General features: G+C 39.3%; 1 protein-coding gene across 1 annotated transcript; it reads right to left on the bottom strand.

Annotated features, from left to right (window-relative positions):
* Window positions 1-882: 882 nt before the first annotated feature.
* nmur3 (neuromedin U receptor 3) lies at window positions 883-18,197 on the bottom strand. The gene is made up of 3 exons (XM_057845799.1): window positions 18,150-18,197; window positions 9,531-10,438; window positions 883-1,777 (listed from the first exon to the last, which is right to left on the bottom strand). Exons 2-3 carry the CDS (start codon window positions 10,387-10,389, stop codon window positions 1,371-1,373), a joined length of 1,266 nt encoding a protein of 421 aa, XP_057701782.1. The 5' UTR covers window positions 10,390-10,438; window positions 18,150-18,197; the 3' UTR covers window positions 883-1,370.
* Between the last annotated feature and the right edge of the window lie 324 nt (window positions 18,198-18,521).

Raw genomic sequence — 18,521 nt, 5'->3', positions numbered from 1 at the left:
CGTCAACACAGGCTAACAGGTTGTTATAATTTTGTCCACGAATGATCAACAAAGCGATAAGAACAATCATACAATCTCATCTACGTCTCATCTACGCCGTGCTGAATCCATTTTGGAGATTCCATGGGTTTCTCTGGCTTGATTTTGCTGTTATAACACACTACTAATTTCAACCACAATTCATTGTTTTTTTTTTCTAAGCCAGAAATTCGAAGCACACAATTTCCAAGATGGCTGGCGCCACGCATATTTCGCTCAGGAAACTTGTCTATAATTTAAAAAAAAAAAAATTTTTTTTTTAAAAGTGCCGTCTTCATGACCGCTGGTTCAATGTAAATGACTATTTCATTCAAGTCAAAATTGATTAGACGTCTACCACCATGAATGGCAGCTGATAGTACCGTATTTTTCGGACTATAAGTAGCACCTGAGTATAAGTCGCACCAGCCATAACATGCCAAACGAATACACACCGTAATATATATGGATGGATGGATGGATGGATGGATGGATGGATGGATGGATGGATGGATGGATGGATGGATGGATGGATGGATGGATAGATAGATAGATAGATAGATAGATAGATAGATAGATAGATAGATAGATAGATAGATAGATAGATAGATGTACAGTATGATAATGTTACATGATGCATGAACAACGAAATGCGAACGTGGCCGGTATGTTAACGTAAGATAGCTATTAAAAATTATTCAGATAACTATAGCATAAAGAACATGCTAACAAGTTTACCAAACCATCAGTGTCACTCCAAAACACCATAATAACATGTGAAATGATATAATAATGTAAATGTAATGTAATGTAAAACTATGAAAAAAACTGCGACTTACAGTATAGTCCGAAAAATACGGTAGGTTATTGCGATGGCTCCGCTCACCAGTTACTGAAATAAATGCAAAAATGTGGAGTGGAAATCAACAGAACCAAAACTAGAAACATAAACGGCAACTAGCTATTCATAGTCACATAAAAATTGCATACTGTTTATGTAAAAAAAAAAAAAAAAAAAAGAATAATAATGCAGTAGCTCGGTTATTGGTGATAAGCTCAATCTTGAACAATAGAAATCATAAGAGCAATTTTTCAATACCACAGCAATGTCATATGCTGTAATTGATGCAGTCACTTCTCTCACCATTTTTTTTTTATAATTAACACAACCTTGCAAATTAGAAATAACAGACCACAGTCTAAATGAACCAGTGGTGGGCACATCCTAAATTATCTTCATTGTTGTGCCTTGTACCAAAAATATGACTGACAGGCAAGCAGTCCAGGTACCATGACATAAAATGGGTGTAAGGATTTCTTTCAGTCCCACAGTAAGACAACTTAACATCCATTCAGAACACCGAAGTTTTGTAAACCATCTCTTCACAAGCACTCGAAAGCAACGTAGCATCCAATCCCTTCGTTATTGGTGGGGACAGCAACCGGATCAACGAGTCCTGACCCCCATTCTGGACCCTGGAGGTGGTTAGGACCAGCGAGATCTTCGGGGGCGGTACGGATTTCGGTTTATTGGCCCGTGAGCACACCAGGTCGCGAAAACATTCGCGGAAGCGCGTGGAGATCAGGCTGTAGATGACTGGGTTGACAGCAGAACTGAGGTAAAAGAGGACCCCGGACAGGATATGGACGTACTGGTAGATGTTGTGCATAAGGTCAGTCCACTGGTGCACGGAGCTCCACAGCAGACGCTCCATGTGGAATGGTGCCCAGCAAACACCGAACACCGCCACCACGATTGCTGCAGGATGAACACACCAGTTAGACAGTAATATTCAAAGCTTGTTTTTTTTTTTTTTTTTTTTTTTTTTTAATAGCTGGCTAATGTGCCTTTGTCTTTACTTTTGGCAAATTACGCTGTCTTTGGTCTGGATGCAACCGCAGACGAGTCTTTAGAACAAACATTACCTGATGTCTCATCAAGCTGTGAAGCTAGATGGAGATGTCCGTGTAAATAGAAATAATCCATCTAAGAAACTGCAGATATGCCTTACCCCGTGTTTTACGCCATTTGGCCGCGTGCCTTGGCAACAGTGACATGGATTACAAGAAAAAGGAAAATCTCGGCGCTCTATCAGTAAAACATGTTGTTTCAGATGACGGGATCAATCTATGGTGAAGTAAACTCAAATTTTTTAGACCGAAAGTACCAGATTTATGCTGTAAAGATTGAAACTTATTTTACAATAATTTATTGATTTTAGTAGTTCTGGAAGATTGTAGTTCTTAAAGTTGCTGGTCCACGTGAAAGTACTACAACCACAAGTAGTGCCTTCTTTTAGACTTGTAATTGAGAGTAGAGCCAATTAACTTTAGAGGCAATTTCACACCAGCGGCAGCCCTGTGTGAAAGGATGCGCAGCAATCCATTCATTCCATATATCGGATGGGACTTCTCGGCGAAAGTGAGCGGCAAATGCAGAGTGAATTTTGACCTGGGGTGGAGCCCAAAATAGAAACTTGTTCTTTTTTCACAGTGTTACCGTGCTGACATTGACAACACGTCTAATAGCCGAGGGGCAGGCCTACCTATATCTGCAATATCAGGCTGTTTCGGCGGACGAATAAACACATCACACCTTGTCAAAGTGGTTTTTATTAAGTTTCATTAGCTCTCGGGCACTCTAAAAATGGCTCTCACACCTCTCCTTGCAAAGCTAACTCTTTAAACGGCTATATAATCTTCCCTACTGCTTGAAATAGGAAAAGTTGCTGTTTTCTTGCGCAACATTGGCAAATAAATGCATTGGTGCTTTGGACGATAGTAAATATGCTTGCTGCTGTCCGCCAGCTTTTCACTTCTTGGCAGTGTTTACGTCAGCTCATAGACTTCATAATGATATTCACAGGGCGCGGGGTCGATTAATAGGGGGCCTATCAAAGCTGACCGAGTGGAATCACGGACAAAGAGCTTTTTTCGTTGAAAGTTCTTGTGAATATTTGCTTAAATCCCTGAATTCTTTATAGATATGGGCATAAAACAGTCTCGATTCTTGGTTCAAAGCAAAAAAAAAACGTGCAGTTAGCATTTATTTTACGTAAATATCTCGAAGTACGATGCTAGTCTGTCAGTCAAAGTGGCGGCTGCCTCATGTAAACAGAGCTTTTCCGGTGAAAATGCTAGTGAATAAATGCTTAAATCCCTGAATTATTCATAGATATGGTCGTAAAACAGTCTCGGTTCTTGGTTGAAAGCCCAAAAACCGTGCAGTTAGCATTTATTTTACGTAAATATGTCGAAGAATGATGCTAGTCTGTTAGACAATGTGGCGGCAGCCTTACAACAAAGAGCTTTTTACGCTGAAAATTCTTGTGAAAAAACGATAAATATAACAATTACCTTGAATCCTCGAACAGATCCCTCCGGAGACAATCCTCCCTGTTTGTATGCAGTACAGCTTTCACACTTTTTCAACCTAAATCCGGCGTTGGATCGCTGCATGTGTCGCTGCGACCGACTGCGAATAACTGAAGCGGATTGTGGGGTGCCCCCTTTCTTGTAGACGTGGCGCAGTGAAGGTCGAATTTGACCCGTCAATATCATTATGGAGTCTATGGTCAGCCTTTGTGGCTCCTCCCATTTTGTGCTTGCCGCTTTCACACTGGGCTGCCGCTAGTGTGAAACAGCCTTATGTCAAAATTTCATAGTGTTATTTGTTTGTATGTTTTTATGGCCAAGACGTTTTATATACTGTATACTAGTACAGTATATATATTAAATATACTGTATACACATACTGCATACATACTGGATTAGCCAATAGTAATTAGTAAAGATACATCGATCTCAAACAACATATCGATAGGTTAAGCTCAAAATCAGTAAAACACAACACGTATTTTATAGTCATGTTTTGTTATTAAATAATAATGTTGTTGTCATTTAAATATGATATATGTATAATATGACTTTTGCTTTCGTTACAGGACCTGTTTGTGCATGCCCCTTGTCGGATCTCCACACCTGATTCTCCTTCGAGCATTGCCTGCCTCTCGCCGGTCTGGATTACACCAGCGACATTCGCACGACAATAAAAAAAATAAATAAATACATTTTGAAAAAAGACATTTGGTGTTCAGAGCCAGTTGTGCTGTTGTCTGTTTTGGGATCCCCTCCCGTTCACGCACCCCACAAAATTACTTTGTATTTTTCATGCTTTAGGTGAAATGTTTGTTAAATGTGTACACTATATCGTTTTAAATCGATCAAAGGCCTATGAATTTAGTTGAATTGAATCATTAGACTTTTAATATCAGCAAATATCACAGTCCAAATAGTATCACCATGAAATTTGTGATTTACACCACTAGTACCCATGAACTGTCAAATTCCATTTTATGTAAAAATTTGGGTTACTTCAGCATCGTCAGAAAATAATTTTGCCATAACTTGTTTACTTGTAATAACACCAGACCAAAAGGTTCCAATCGTTGAAGGATCGTGACCTCTTAAATATTCCAACCTCCCTCAATCATAATTAATCTAGAAATTGAATTCATTAAGCTACTCCTGGTATACGTTTGTGATCAAAGTGGGCCGGAACGGTTCGGAACACGTTCCAGTATAAAATTCGAGGGCGGAACGATGCTTTGATCCCGAAAATATAACGGTAACTGTCAAAACTCCATGTTAAAAAAACAAAACTGCCAGGCTGCAAAACATGCATCTCTATTAACGTCAGATTTACATGGTAAATGGTAAATGTACTGTACTTATATAGTGCATTTATCTGCATGGTTACCATGCCCAAAGCGCTCTACATTAGCACACATTTGCCCATTCACGCACACATTCATACACACCAGTGGGGCTGCTGCCATGCAAGGCGCTGTCAACCCATTGGAGGCAAATCAGGGTTCAGTGCCTTGCCCAAGGGCACTTCGACAGTGGGCAGTCGTAGCCGGGAATCGAACCACTGACCCTTCGGTCCAAGGACAACTCTAGCTACCAACTGCGCCACGGCCACCCCCATAAGTGGTAACAAAAAGCCTAATAAAGTGCTTGCGTAGCGTCATCCGTTTCTACCGACATTTCTCATTCATTTATTCCACGGCATTCTCCCAGCGTGTGTGAGTCCGACGAGACAGTCGACTCGCGGTGATGAGCGCATGCAAATCACCCTGCCTGGACTCGAGTTGTCTGTTAATCTAACTGACATGTGCTCAGCATGGATAGTTAACTCCGATTAGTTCATTTGCACATGTTTCTGGGACAACAAAAAAAGGAAAAAAGAACAATCTTGTTTCAATAATGTGATTTAAAAAATGGTAAACAACAGAAAATTGATCAGATCTTTAAGAGGAAGGAGTTGAAGAGACTTATTTTCTCTGATGGGGAGGTTCAGAACATCTTACATGTTAACCTTGTAATGACTGACCCCCGAAATAATGAACAGAAAATTCAAGATTTTTTTTTTTTTTTAATTTGAAAGCTTTATGTGGTCCTTAAACATAAAAATGATAATAATAGTTTTTTTTTTTTTAATGATTTATGTATATATATATATATATACAGTATGTTCTCTAATTTGTATTATAAATGATACATTAAGCATTTATTGTGAACTTTATCATTGTTGTAAAGCACTTTGTGGACCTTACGGGTTTTTGTAAAAGCTATAGAAATAAATTTGATTTGATTACATGAAGTTCTCGTGGTAAAACCAATATAACTAAAGCAAGATTGAACATAACAAAGTTTTAAGCAATTTGTATTACTGCAATGAGGTCCAGAAATGCTTCTCTCAAATTAGATATATTTGGCAATATAGTTAATGTGGACTTTGGACTTATTTTTGTTATTTTACGTATGTTAGGTTATTTATTTACTGCCTTATAATATAAAAAGTCAATGTTGGCGTTATCTTCAAATATATATTCCATTTCACTGTGCATAATGTAAGTCATTTGTACTTATTTTTGTTAATGTGTTACTTTTTGTATTAATAATATATACTGTAAGTCAATGTTTACATGAGCTTCAATTTTAATATACAGTGTATCACAAAAGTGAGTACAACCCTCACATTTCTGCAGATATTTAAGTCAGAGGTTGCGCTAGACATTTTCGTTGTCTGTCATTTTGACTGACAGGGTCATAAAAATCCAGTCATAATCTATTTTTACCAGTCACTTAAATTTTAAAAATGATAATGATGACATATTCAATAGTATTTAGTTTTCATATATTTTTAATTAATATTGTAACGCTTGTTTGGCGGCGAAAAATTAGACACGGAAGTTGTATTTTTCTCCCTCTTTTTACTCTGCTTACCGCCAACAACACCAACAAAACAACTCCACTCCCAAAGAAACTAAATGTCCAAATTGAGTACTGCTTGTCATTTTCCCTCCAAAATGTCATGTGACTCGTTACAGGAGTGCTCTCAGCATTGCTGCAGAGATTAACAGGTCAGCCTGTTAGTGCTCAGACCATACGCCACACTCTACATGAAATTGGTGTGCATGCCTGTCATCCCAGGAGGAAGCCTCTTCTTAAGAAAGCCCGCAAACAGTTTGCTGAAGACATGCCAACAAAGCACATGGATTACTGGAACCATATCCTATGGTCTGATGAGACGGGCGGGCTTTCTTGTGGACCGTCTTAGGAAGAGGCGTCCTCCTGGGGTGACAGACATGCACACCAATTTGATGTACTGTAGACTGCAGCGTATGGTCTGAGCACTAACAGGCAGACCCCCCCACCTCTTCATTCTCTGCAGCAATGCTGACAGCACTCCTGTAAAGAGTCATATGACATTTTGGAGGGAAAATGACAAGCAGTACTCAATTTGGACATTTAGGGATATGCGTTTTTTCATAAAGGTGTACTCACTTTTGTTGCTAGGGGTTTGGATATTAATGACTATATTTTAAGTTATTTTGTGGGGAAAATAAATGAACTCTGTTATATAAGCTGCACACAGACTACTTTTCATTGTGTCAAAGTGTCATTTTGTCAGTGTTGTCCCATGAAAAAATATACTTAAATACAGTGGGGCAAATAAGTATTTAGTCAACCACCTATTGTGCAAGTTCTCCTACTTGAAAAGATTAGAGAGGCCTGTAATTGTCAACATGGGTGAACCTCAACCATGAGAGACAGAATGTGGGAAAAAATAAACAGAAAATCCCATTGTTTGATTTTTAAAGAATTTATTTTCAAATTAGAGTGGAAAATAAGTATTTGGTCACCTACAAAAAAAGCAAGATTTATGGCTGTCAAAGAGGTCTAATTTCTCCTAACGTGGTCTAACGAGGCTCCACTCGTTACCTGTATTAATGGCACCTGTTTTAACTCATTATCGGTATAAAAGACAGCTGTCCACAATCTCAGTCAGTCACACTCCAAACTCCACTATGGCCAAGACCAAAGAGCTGTCGAAGGATAGCCTGGCTCTGCCAGACTATTCTCCCTGTATTTTTCAAACACTGAGAGAAATAGTCTGGAACCCCTCCCATTAACGGCCTTTTCGAGCAGATACAAAATCAATCGACAAATCAGATTCGTTTATTTGCGTCACGTGTTCTTCACAAGCAACGTCACTCTTGCGCGTCGACAGTCGTCCCTTCAGCAACACAGACGGTGAACGGCAGAGCCGAGAATATGTTCCAATCGACGGTAAAATCAGTTTTAAATGACCAAAAACACATCGACACGAGTCACTGACAACAATCTGTCTCGCGCTAGCCATGTCGAATAAACTCCGCTCTCTTCGTATGTTTACTTCCGCGCGCAAGTCCGTCATCCTGAAGTCGCCATTTTTCTAACGTCACGTCTGCCCGTCGCTGATTGGTCCACTCCGCTGTCTGTATGCTGTGGCTTGCTCCGCCCTGGAAATTGTTTCCGTGGGAAGGGTGGCCAGGCTAGTCGAAGGACACCAGAGACAAAATTGTAGACCTGCACCAGGCTGGGAAGACTGAATCTGCAATAGGTAAAACGCTTGGTGTAAAGAAATCAACTGTGGGAGCAATTATTAGAAAATGGAAGACATACATGACCACTGATAATCTCCCTCGATCTGGGGCTCCAGGCAAGATCTCACCCCGTGGCGTCAAAATGATAACAACAACATTGAGCAAAAATCCCAGAACCACACGGGGGGACCTAGTGAATGACCTACAGAGAGCTGAGACCACAGTAACAAAGGCTACTATCAGTAACACAATGCGCCGCCAGGGACTCAAATCCTGCTCTTCCAGATGTGTCCCCCTGCTGAAGCCAGTACATGTCCAGGCCCGTCTGCTGTTTGCTAGAGAGCATTTGGATGATCCAGAGGAGGACTGGGAGAATGTGTTATGGTCAGATGAAACCAAAATATCACTTTTTGGTAGAAACACAGGTTCTCGTGTTTGGAGGAGAAAGAATACTGAATTGCATCCGAAGAACACCATACCCACTGTGAAGCATTGGGGTGGAAATATCATGCTTTGGGGCTGTTTTTCTGCAAAGGGACAAGGACGACTGATCTGTGTAAAGGAAAGAATAAATGCGGCCATATATCGAGAGATTTTGAGTGAAAATCTCCTTCCATCAGCAAAGGCATTGAAGATGAGACGTGGCTGGGTCTTTCAGCATGACAATGATCCCAAACACACAGCCACGGCAACAAAGGAGTGGCTTCGTAAGAAGCATTTCAAGGTCCTGGAATGGCCTAGCCAGTCTCCAGATCTCAACCCCATAGAAAATCTGTGGAGGGAGTTGAAAGTCTTTGTTGCCCAACGACAGCCCCAAAACATCACTGCTATAGAGGAGATCTGCATGGAGGAATGGGCCAAAATACATGGGCCAGCAACAGTGTGTGAAAAGCTTGTGAAGAGTTACAGAAAACGTTTGGCCTCCATTATTGCCAACAAAGGGTACATAACAAAGTATTGAGATGAAATGTTGGTAATGAGCAAATATTTCTTTTCCACCATGAGTTGGAAATAAATTCTTTAAAAATCAAAAAATGTGATTTTCTGGGGGTTTTTTTTCACATTTTGTCTCTCATGGTTGAGGTTTACCCATGTTGACAATTACAGGCCTCTCTAATATTTTCAAGTGGGAGAACTTGCACAATTAGTGGTTGACTAAATACTTATTTGCCCCACTGTATCTGCAGAAATGCGGAGGGTGTACTCACTTTTGTGATACACTGTACATCCCATGTTCTTAAGTAGTTAAAAATGAGGTTTTGCATTTAAATGTGAGGAAATGAGGGAAAATAAAAATGAGATTAAGGTTGGGGTTACTGTATGGTGTTTTTGTCCACTGTTATTTTTCACATCAGATACATATTGTCACATATTACAACACATATTGTGTGTTGTAGTTATAACTGCCAAAAGCAGTTTTCCTTGCATTTCTGTGCTATTAAGAGGTTTTGGGGGAAAAAACAAACTCCTGGCTCCATGGCGACCTTAATTTCAGGGAGTTCCAGCAAAAGATTCTAACCCTTTCACCCCTGCTTTTGAGTGAGCTTTTTAGGTCCTACTGCAATTTCTTCAACTTACAAAGCATCTTGACGACTTGTGTCCGCCGACCGGCCTCGTCGTTCACACTCACACGAGTGTCGCTGCCCCAGTTGTTCCTGAAGTTGCGCCGCTTCAGCTTTGTTTCCCTGCCCAGATGCAGGCCCATCACCAGGTATAGTACGCTGATCACCAACATGGGGATGAAGAAGAAGCAGACAGTGGTGATCTGCATGAGCGTGTGGTACATCCACAATGGCTTGAGCACGGCGCAAATTGCCGACTCCTTCATGAGGCCCGGAAGGTAGAAGATACCGTGCAGGGAAGTGTTGGGTACGGCGCACAACATAGACACTGCCCACACAGCCCCGATAACCTGCTTGGCGTGCCTCTTAGTGGTTAAGTAGCGGGTCTTGAGAGGGTGCACCACAGCGATGTAGCGCTCCACGCTCAAAGCTGTGACGTTGAGGATAGACGCGAAACAGACGGTCTCGAAGATAAATGTCTTGAAGTAGCAACCGCCGGCACCAAACGGGAACGGGTAGTTCTGCCACAAGTCGTAGATCTCCATAGGCATCCCGAAAACCAGCATAAGAAGGTCGGACATGGCCAAGCTGACCAGATATAGGTTGGTGGGGTTGCGCATTTTCTTGTGCTTGACCACCACCGCACAGGTGAGAAGGTTTCCACTCAAGCCCACCAGAAAAATAAGCAGATAACTGCCAGCAACCGGGAGGAAGAAGGGAGACCGTTTGGGACCAAGGATGTCTAGGAGGCTAGCTTCGGTGTAAAGGCTGGTAGTGACGGTGGTGGTGTTAGCCACAGTGGAGTTGGGTGACATGCTGGTGTTGTGGATTGGTATGGAGACATTTAGTGAGGGACCATGGCAAAAGAGCTCCATCTCACAGCTGAAGGTAAACACTAGGGATCCTCTGCTTGCTTATGTGGAACTGTTTGGAACACACACAAAAAAAATATTTCTATCATCAAACACACCACACATATAGATTTCAAAGTAAATACAGTGGTACCTCGACATACGATCGCTTCGACACATAATCTTTTCGACATCCGCCATAATATTTGACTCGCCATTTGTTTCTACATCCGACAACATACTCGAAATATGACGATTTTTGACAGCGCCGCAGTTTCTTTGCTTTCCCGCAAGACAAACGCACGGCATATTTTCTTGTGAGAGAAATCAGCATTGGTTCCGAGATGGTAAGTCCAGGTGGTGAAAAAAGGAAAGATGTGACGCTTACAATTGAAATGAAGATGGAAATGATAGAAAAATATGAGCGTAAAGGGCACGTCCGTGAACTGGCTCGACAACACGGTCGTCCCAACAGTGCTCCTCCGACCTCCGTTTTCCATTCTTTAAAAGTTAAGGTGACAATTATTATTGTGGTAACATCGCCAAAGAAATCGCCAGCTCGGTCTGGTTTGTAATCGTTTATTCCATCAACTAGTGCAACACAACACGCCTAAAGTCCACCGCGGTTAAAGCCATCAACAACAGGACATTAAAACAGAAAGTAAAATCTCTACCGCACTCTCTATCTCACTGGCACGTCAGCCACGCGGTGCGTTCCAATACGGCAGGAAAAACACACCCACCACATTAGAAACCGATTCGTTACATTATTAGAGGAATTATTATTATATTATTCAATTTTTTTTTCATAATGTATTTGTTGTGATTTGTGTATTTGCCAGTTATAATGGTATCAGCAGTATTTATTAAGGATTTAGTGTAGGTTTTCGGTCTGTGGAACGAATTAATGGAATTATAATGTATTCTTATGAGAAAATCCTACTCGACATATGACCATTTCGACTTACAAACAAGGTCCTGGAACGAATTAACTTCGTATGTAGAGGTACCACTCCATTCTAAAAAAAAGTCACACAAAATAGCACATTACTTTAAACGATTGCAAAACTTTAAAAATTTCATAGATCACTGCACAGTAGTTTGCAAAATAAGGACCCATGGAGGGCCACAAGCCGCAGCTTGAGAGGACGGTAAATCATTTGCAATCATTGTGTCGTTCATAAATACAATTTTAAAAAATACTGTAGTCTAATTATACCATAGAAATATTGCGTAATGAGTACAAAATGTGTCGTTTAATATTATTAACTGATATATATATATATATATTTTTTTTTTACATATATGCTCGTTCAGTACAAACCTGCCGTCTGGATGAGAAAGTGTCTCAAAACCTTTGACCACACGTGTATATGTGAATGTATATTCTGTGAGGAGCAGAAGTATTTGCACCCCGTGTGATTTTGCAAGTTCACCCACTTAAAAAATAGGTATAGTTCTGAAATTTGAATCATACATGCACTTCGACTTATAGAGACATAATCTAAAAAACAAAAACATAAAAAATCCAGAATAATTTGTTCGTATGATTTGTTTAATAATTTACAGTATTAGTAATTTACTGGGGCTCATAAGTATTTGTACCCCTGACAATCAGCAATAAAGACACTCAAATAGTTGTCAGTCTGACATTAAAAAAAGTCCACTTTTTACCCCATGAGTCACCACCAAGTATGAGGACTTCACCATCGGGAACCCTATAGGGAGAATGAGTGACTCAAGAGCTGAAATAAGTGACAGACCGTCTGTTCTTTCTGGACAGCTGCGAAGTGCTAATACGCTCCTCCTCCGTGACGCTAAGTCGGACGGCCGTCAGCTCTCTGGTACTTTTAAGATTCATACGCATGATGTGTAATGATTTAGTAGGGATGCAAAAACGGCAGGATAAGCCTACAAGGGGTTGCCCACTTTAAGCCCACCCACACGTGAGCCGATTTTTTTCCCACAGGTCATTTCACTTAACTCATTTGCTCCCAAAAACGTATAAATACGTTCTATTTTTAATTGCTTCAGTGTCTCAAAAACGTATTTATACGTCTTTTACGTTTTTTTTCACAAGAGACATCTCTAGGTTGTGATGCAATTTAGCTCCAAAGCACAATGCCCAAAATCCATTTTAAAGCAATAAAACTGGCCACTGGAGGGAAGTAGCGCATTTGGTAAGACCCGCAACCTGATTCAACGGAACGAACGGCCGGGCCGCACGGCCGGGGCGTCAGCGGAAGATGACCGAATGGACGACCAGGAGGACGTCTACCACGGCAGGCGTGGGAGGTCCGAGCAGGACGACCGGGAGGACATCCGGGATGCCAGGCAGCGGACGACCAAACAGAACAATCGGGAGGACGCCCGGGATGCCAGGTGCTGGACGACCGAGCAGAACGACCGGGACCAACAGTGCAGCGGACGATGCCGTTGAGTCCATGCTGCTCGCCGAGCAAAGCCCGCGCTGCCGTGCTCGGCCGCTCGCGTCCCCAGCGACCCTCCAGTGTCCCGCGACTCAGCCCCAAGGCGAACTCCGCCACGAGGCAGTTCACCACAAAAGAAAGACTCCAAAAAAATCCATTTTGATGAGACAGGCGGTGACGAGGGAAAAGCCCACCCCGGCCGCCGAGACAGCCGCAGCCACAACAGCGCCATCTCCCGGCCCAACAATCCAGCTATGTGCAAATAAATTGTTACTTTGCTATCAAAAGCTCTATTTGTCTTGATGTTTATGTTATTTTGTAGAAGGAAAACATTATTCAGATGGTTGGGATGTCACAAAGCAAAAAATAGCTGTGTTAAAGTCAAAGTTATGTTTGAAATGTATGCTTTTACAAAAACCTCAATTTCTCTGTTTTCTCATCAGAAATTGGAAAATTGCTCAAACTAAGCTATTTTCTAATGCTGACTTCTAAAGAATGGAAAAAGATATGAAGTACCTTTTTTTCCTGCTGAAAGAAGAGAGTCTAATCTTTCTTTTGGTGGGTTCCATGTTGATATAGCAGTAGAACAGAATTTTCTGTGGGCCTTGCAAAATCAGTCAAAATCCAGTAAAACGGCCAGGAGCAAAGGGCCTTGCTCTGGTAAAAATGGCTGCGAGTGAATGAGTTAAGTACCGTATTTTTCGAACTACGTATAAGTGACACTTTTTTTTTATAATTTGGCTGGGTCTGTGACTTAAATATATTGAATAATCTTTTTTTTATTTTTAATTTATTTTATTTTATTTTTTTAATTTAAAATCCAAAATGCACTTTATCACTGTCAGGTATATTGAAATATCAGAGGAAAACAATTGCTCAGTTGAATCAGTTTTGCTCAAATTATGGTCTTGAAAACCTTCACCAATTGACAAAAAATTGTGGAAATGTATCTCTCACGCATGCAATACTTTGAAAGACTTAGTTGGTCGTTTTGGTTTGAAACAGCCATTTTGGCCAAATTTTTAGGGTAGTACTGTATTTATATACTGTATTTTCATACATTCGCTGAGATTAAGCGGGGGCCGGTGGGGCATAGTCCACCCAGTGGCCAAAAATGTCATTGCATGTAATTGAGTTTCCATTATATGAATTAAAAAATTAAGACTTTGCCGGTAAAATGTTGTCTATAAAAGTTGTAAAGCAATTAAACAAGCAACAACAATGAATGAATGAACAAAAAATATTAATAAAAACATTTTAAATAATGGGTCAAAATTATTTTTCGAACAGATCATGTGACTAGCACCTTGGAGATGGTCAATTGCTTTACTTAGCCAAAAACAAAAAACACGAGGACAGAAGAGGCAAGATGGATATATTTAATTTTTTCGAACCTAACCTTTCAAAAGTGACAACAACTACTAAGCGAGAACCAAGGGTTGAAGATGTGGACCATGAAATGCCGGAGAGCACCGCTAAAATGGTAAGCAGAGTTTCAGTTTGCCCCACGAAAGATGTTAATTGTACAACAGAGCCACCACCAGGTGTACCATAGTCAATGGGTGACGATCTGGGCCAAATGCATAGCTGTACTAAGCAGCTTGATTTAGTATTCCCCTCAAAAATTATGGGAATAAAATAAAACCCAAACTTATTTTTAACGTATTATTATAGATACTAGTATTCCTGGCTGTAATATTCAGTCAAAAACGATGCGGCGTCTACTTCTCCACTAGGTAAGACAGAAAAATGCGCACGCTCACACACGTACGCACAGCTGGGATGCTTGCATGAGCATGGGCTAAGCGTACCTTGTAAGTTAATTGTTAGTGCTGACACTGCGTTTTGGGGTCATCAACATTTTTGCCCCCCTGCCACAGAACTCCACCTGTTTTTATAAATGAATGTAAGCATGTTAATTAGTATGTGTGGCAGGTACAGTATATGTATAGATATGCATTAGTATACATTTGCATATTAATAGGACAAGTGAGGACATATGTAAACATATATAAATGTAAATAATGTACATCGAGGAAAATGCAGAAAAGGCTGAAAAAGCAGTTTCTGACCTTGCACCCCTCCTTAAAATAAAGTGTATTTCAAGCCAAAAGAACTGTTGTGTTTGATAGCACTATATGTCTATATGCTGCCATAGCAGTTTCATGGGGCATTAAGCCCATGAACTATTTATAATTTGTCCGTTTTACCCTGGAGACACACGTTTACAGACATTACGCAACCGCTTATGTCAGTAATTAAATCTATTATTCAAAATCTCCATCATTTTTAGCTTAGAATTATTAATTGATCTCTAATATTTAGTTTTTTTTAAAAAACGACTTTATAACATTATTCATTTGCATATTTTAAACTTTTAAACAAATTACGTCACAATCAAAAAAATAGTGTCTGTAAATAGGTCACAGATATCTACTTCTAACTATCTAACTATCGCTTATTTGTTTTTGGTTTTTTTAACTGTCACATTTTTCCTGATATTTTACATGATAAGTAATCGATCCACACACAAAAAATTGAAAATAAAACGTTTAAAAGGGTCATTTTTATTTTTACTGTCACATTTTCCCTGATATTTCAGATGATAAATATCGATCCACACACAAAAAAATGAAAATAAAACGTTTAAAAGGGTAAATATTTGAAAAATAAAATCTCGACCACTCCTTGATGTCTGCAATTTCTGCATTGCGACCCTTGTTATATTATCGTGCTTCACCCATAAAATCAACCAAAAGTCCGGCTGCGGCCAGTCACAGCTGTGTTTTGACACTCGATGAGTGTTTGGTGTTTTTAATTATGCTCTCTCATGCTCTCACCTTGAGATGGGGCTTAGGGGTTAAATTTTTTTATTATTATTTTTTTCTTTATTTTAAATGCCCTGCTGTTCAAATTTTTTCTTCCTCCAAAATTGAGATTTTAAGCTTTCCAATGATGTATCACACATGCATTACGGACAGTTTTTTAATTTGGCCAAATTGGGGGTCTCAGAGCGGAACTTCAAGTTACATGATTGTTTTCCACCATATACATAGATATACATCATACATATACCTCACACGTTATATTTTTTTCAATATGAGTTATACGCAATATGTACCTAATGCATGAAAGATCAATGCAGTGTGTCATGAAGAGGATGAAAAGGATTATCTATGCTGGATAATAAGGTTTGCTCAGTGATTTCTTGGTCCCAGACTGACTCAAACCTTTCTATATTCAGTCCCTTGATGTCACCAGCCTTACTAATACCTTTATTGATCTGTTTGGGGCCTCTGGCTTTGATGTTGCGCTGATAACGCAGTTAGTGATGAAATATATTACCAATCCAAATGATAAACTTTTATATGGTGCCTTACAGAGGAAGAAAGTTTGTGAGACAACAACTTATTTGGGGATTTAAAGGCAGATACCATTTCTTTTGCATAGCAATTCACATTGTACATCTGGTGTTTGTTTGTTTTTGAAACATTTTTAATGTTAAGTTAGATCATCGATTGTAAAAGAAAAAAGCCAAACCTCTAATTTTAGCTGTCATTTTACAACTTGTTCCCATACTACATTCCATGGAACAGAACATTCTCTCCAAAGTGTGTTGCTATTTTCCCACCTTTTTTCTTACTGAACACAAAATATACAAAAAAAAAAATACAAAGTGCCTTACTCTTGAAAATGCAATTTCCTGGAAATGATTGTTGAATGTACGGCAAGTCACAATGACTACAATTCCAAACATATGACCTCATTTTTTCCTCTCTGACTGCAAGCTGGTTACATTTTCCTCGTGCTCCAAACCTGGCGGTACATTATAGACACGGTTAGCACGTCTGTCTCATGAGTAATGACTTTATACCTCGGCTCGCGTCTGTGTCATTCTCTATTGAGCAATCGTGCTAATACCAAGGAACTAACTATGATTTCTGACATACCTTCAAAATCCAAATATTGATTTAGCAATACCATTTTTAATTGCCGTTCTGTCAAAACCGGTCCTTGTCCTCGTTAGGGCCAGCCAATCACACTGCATATGAACAAATAAGGATTCACACTCATTTTCATACACTCATCCGACAGCCATTCTGTCTGCTTATGAGGGCTGCCACAATAATCAGCAAAAAATATATATACATTGATAAACAAAAAAAAGTAACTGATGAATAAACTTTTTTTTTTAAATAGTTGATGAATTGTTCAGTAACATTGTTGGCTTAAAAATCTTTTTGAGACACTTAAGTCACTGGCTGCCAAGCGCCATCAATGGCAGTGAATGAGTTAATACCAAAATCCTGTTGTGTTTTTCCTTTGTTTTTTTTGTTTTTTTAAACGTATTTACATCTTTTTTTCAAGGGGAAAAATTTTCTTTTTTTTTCTTTTATTATCTTTAAATATTTACATTTATAAACAGTAAATATTTTGTATTTTATTTATTTTGTTTTTGGTTTTTGTAATTTAAAAATCACAAGAAGAAAAGCCAAATTAAAATAATGAAACAAAAATTTAAAAATAAAAATAAAAAAATTGTATTTTTGTAATGAAAATAAAATTATTCATTTATTTTAAATGTTGTTAAAGGAAATTGACAAAGGACATTGTTCTCCGTATACATTAATAAGTACAATCCTCAGTGAAAGACAAAAATTTTATTGTGGTGAGAAACACTTGACACACATAATCTGCTTTCTTTGGCCACACAAAATTGTGTGGCGGGCCGGATCTGACCCCCTGGGACTGGAATTTTGAGTACTGTTCACACACATTTGTATCCAGAACCTTAAAACTGTGAAACAAACATGCCCACCATGACAGAGTAAAGTCAAGCAAAAATTGGTTGAACAAATTTATGTTCCATTTGGATAAAGAGCAACTATTGCGTAGTAGTGTACTGTTAGCCCAGGGTAAAATTAGTGAGACACCTGACAGGCAGCAAGAAATAACATTTTTTTCTGTCTTTGTTTTGGAAGCGCTTGATGGGAATTAAAATAAATGGTCCGACGCTGGAATGCAAGATTGCCTTTCTCCACCACAGTAATGAACATTTAATCGGTCCTATCTAGTGATGACGCTCACAGGATAATTAAAATTAGATGCGCCTCTCTAATAAATGCCAATCACTGATTCCCGTCTCAAGGTTAATTAGGCTGCATTTTTTTAGCAAAATTGTTCCTTCACTGTTCAAATGTGAAACACCTGGAATATTGATATTTTCCTCACATCATTTAATCAGAATTTTATCAGAAATGTTTACCCATGAATACCTTTTTGCATCAGTGAATGAAACATCTACATAAGTAGGAATAATCAAGAATGAAGGAAGTTCCATGAATTAAAACTCACCTTCAGATTTTGCGGCTCTGCGAGGCTTTTCCGTTTGATGTGCGCAGATGCAACAGTGTAAAAGTGGGAGACAGGAGGAGGAGCATCCTCAATACATATGCTGTACAAAGACGAGAGAGAGAGGGCAAAGGATGAGAAAGGGGATCTGGTGCAGGTGCCCATGAAAGATGCATGAATAAAATGAAGCAGAGAGTTAAGGGTCATTTGTTTAGAGGAATTTTTACAAATGAATAAAAGTAAGTGAGTAAGGGATATTAATAATTAAGGCTTTGTCTTTACAGTTAAATATTAATTATATTCTCTATTCTACATCGTGACATGCTGAATCAACATGTGTGTTATAATTCTGGGCTGAGAACCCTCAAACAGACA

Source organism: Corythoichthys intestinalis, chromosome 9 (genome assembly GCF_030265065.1).
Source record: "Corythoichthys intestinalis isolate RoL2023-P3 chromosome 9, ASM3026506v1, whole genome shotgun sequence".
Lineage (NCBI taxonomy): Eukaryota > Metazoa > Chordata > Actinopteri > Syngnathiformes > Syngnathidae > Corythoichthys > Corythoichthys intestinalis.
The sequence above is the reverse complement of the archived record's forward strand: the minus strand, read 5'-3'. Positions and strand labels throughout refer to the sequence as shown.

What these genes read in the sequence shown, in the direction of transcription:
- nmur3 (XM_057845799.1), bottom strand. Translation starts at nt 10,389, where the DNA reads ATGGAGCTCTTTTGCCATGGTCCCTCACTAAATGTCTCCATACCAATC. An exon ending in ACAAGTCGTCAAGATGCTTT is followed by an intron (nt 1,778 to 9,530) that starts GTAAGTTGAAGA and finishes TTCATCCTGCAG; the next exon opens with CAATCGTGGTGGCGGTGTTC.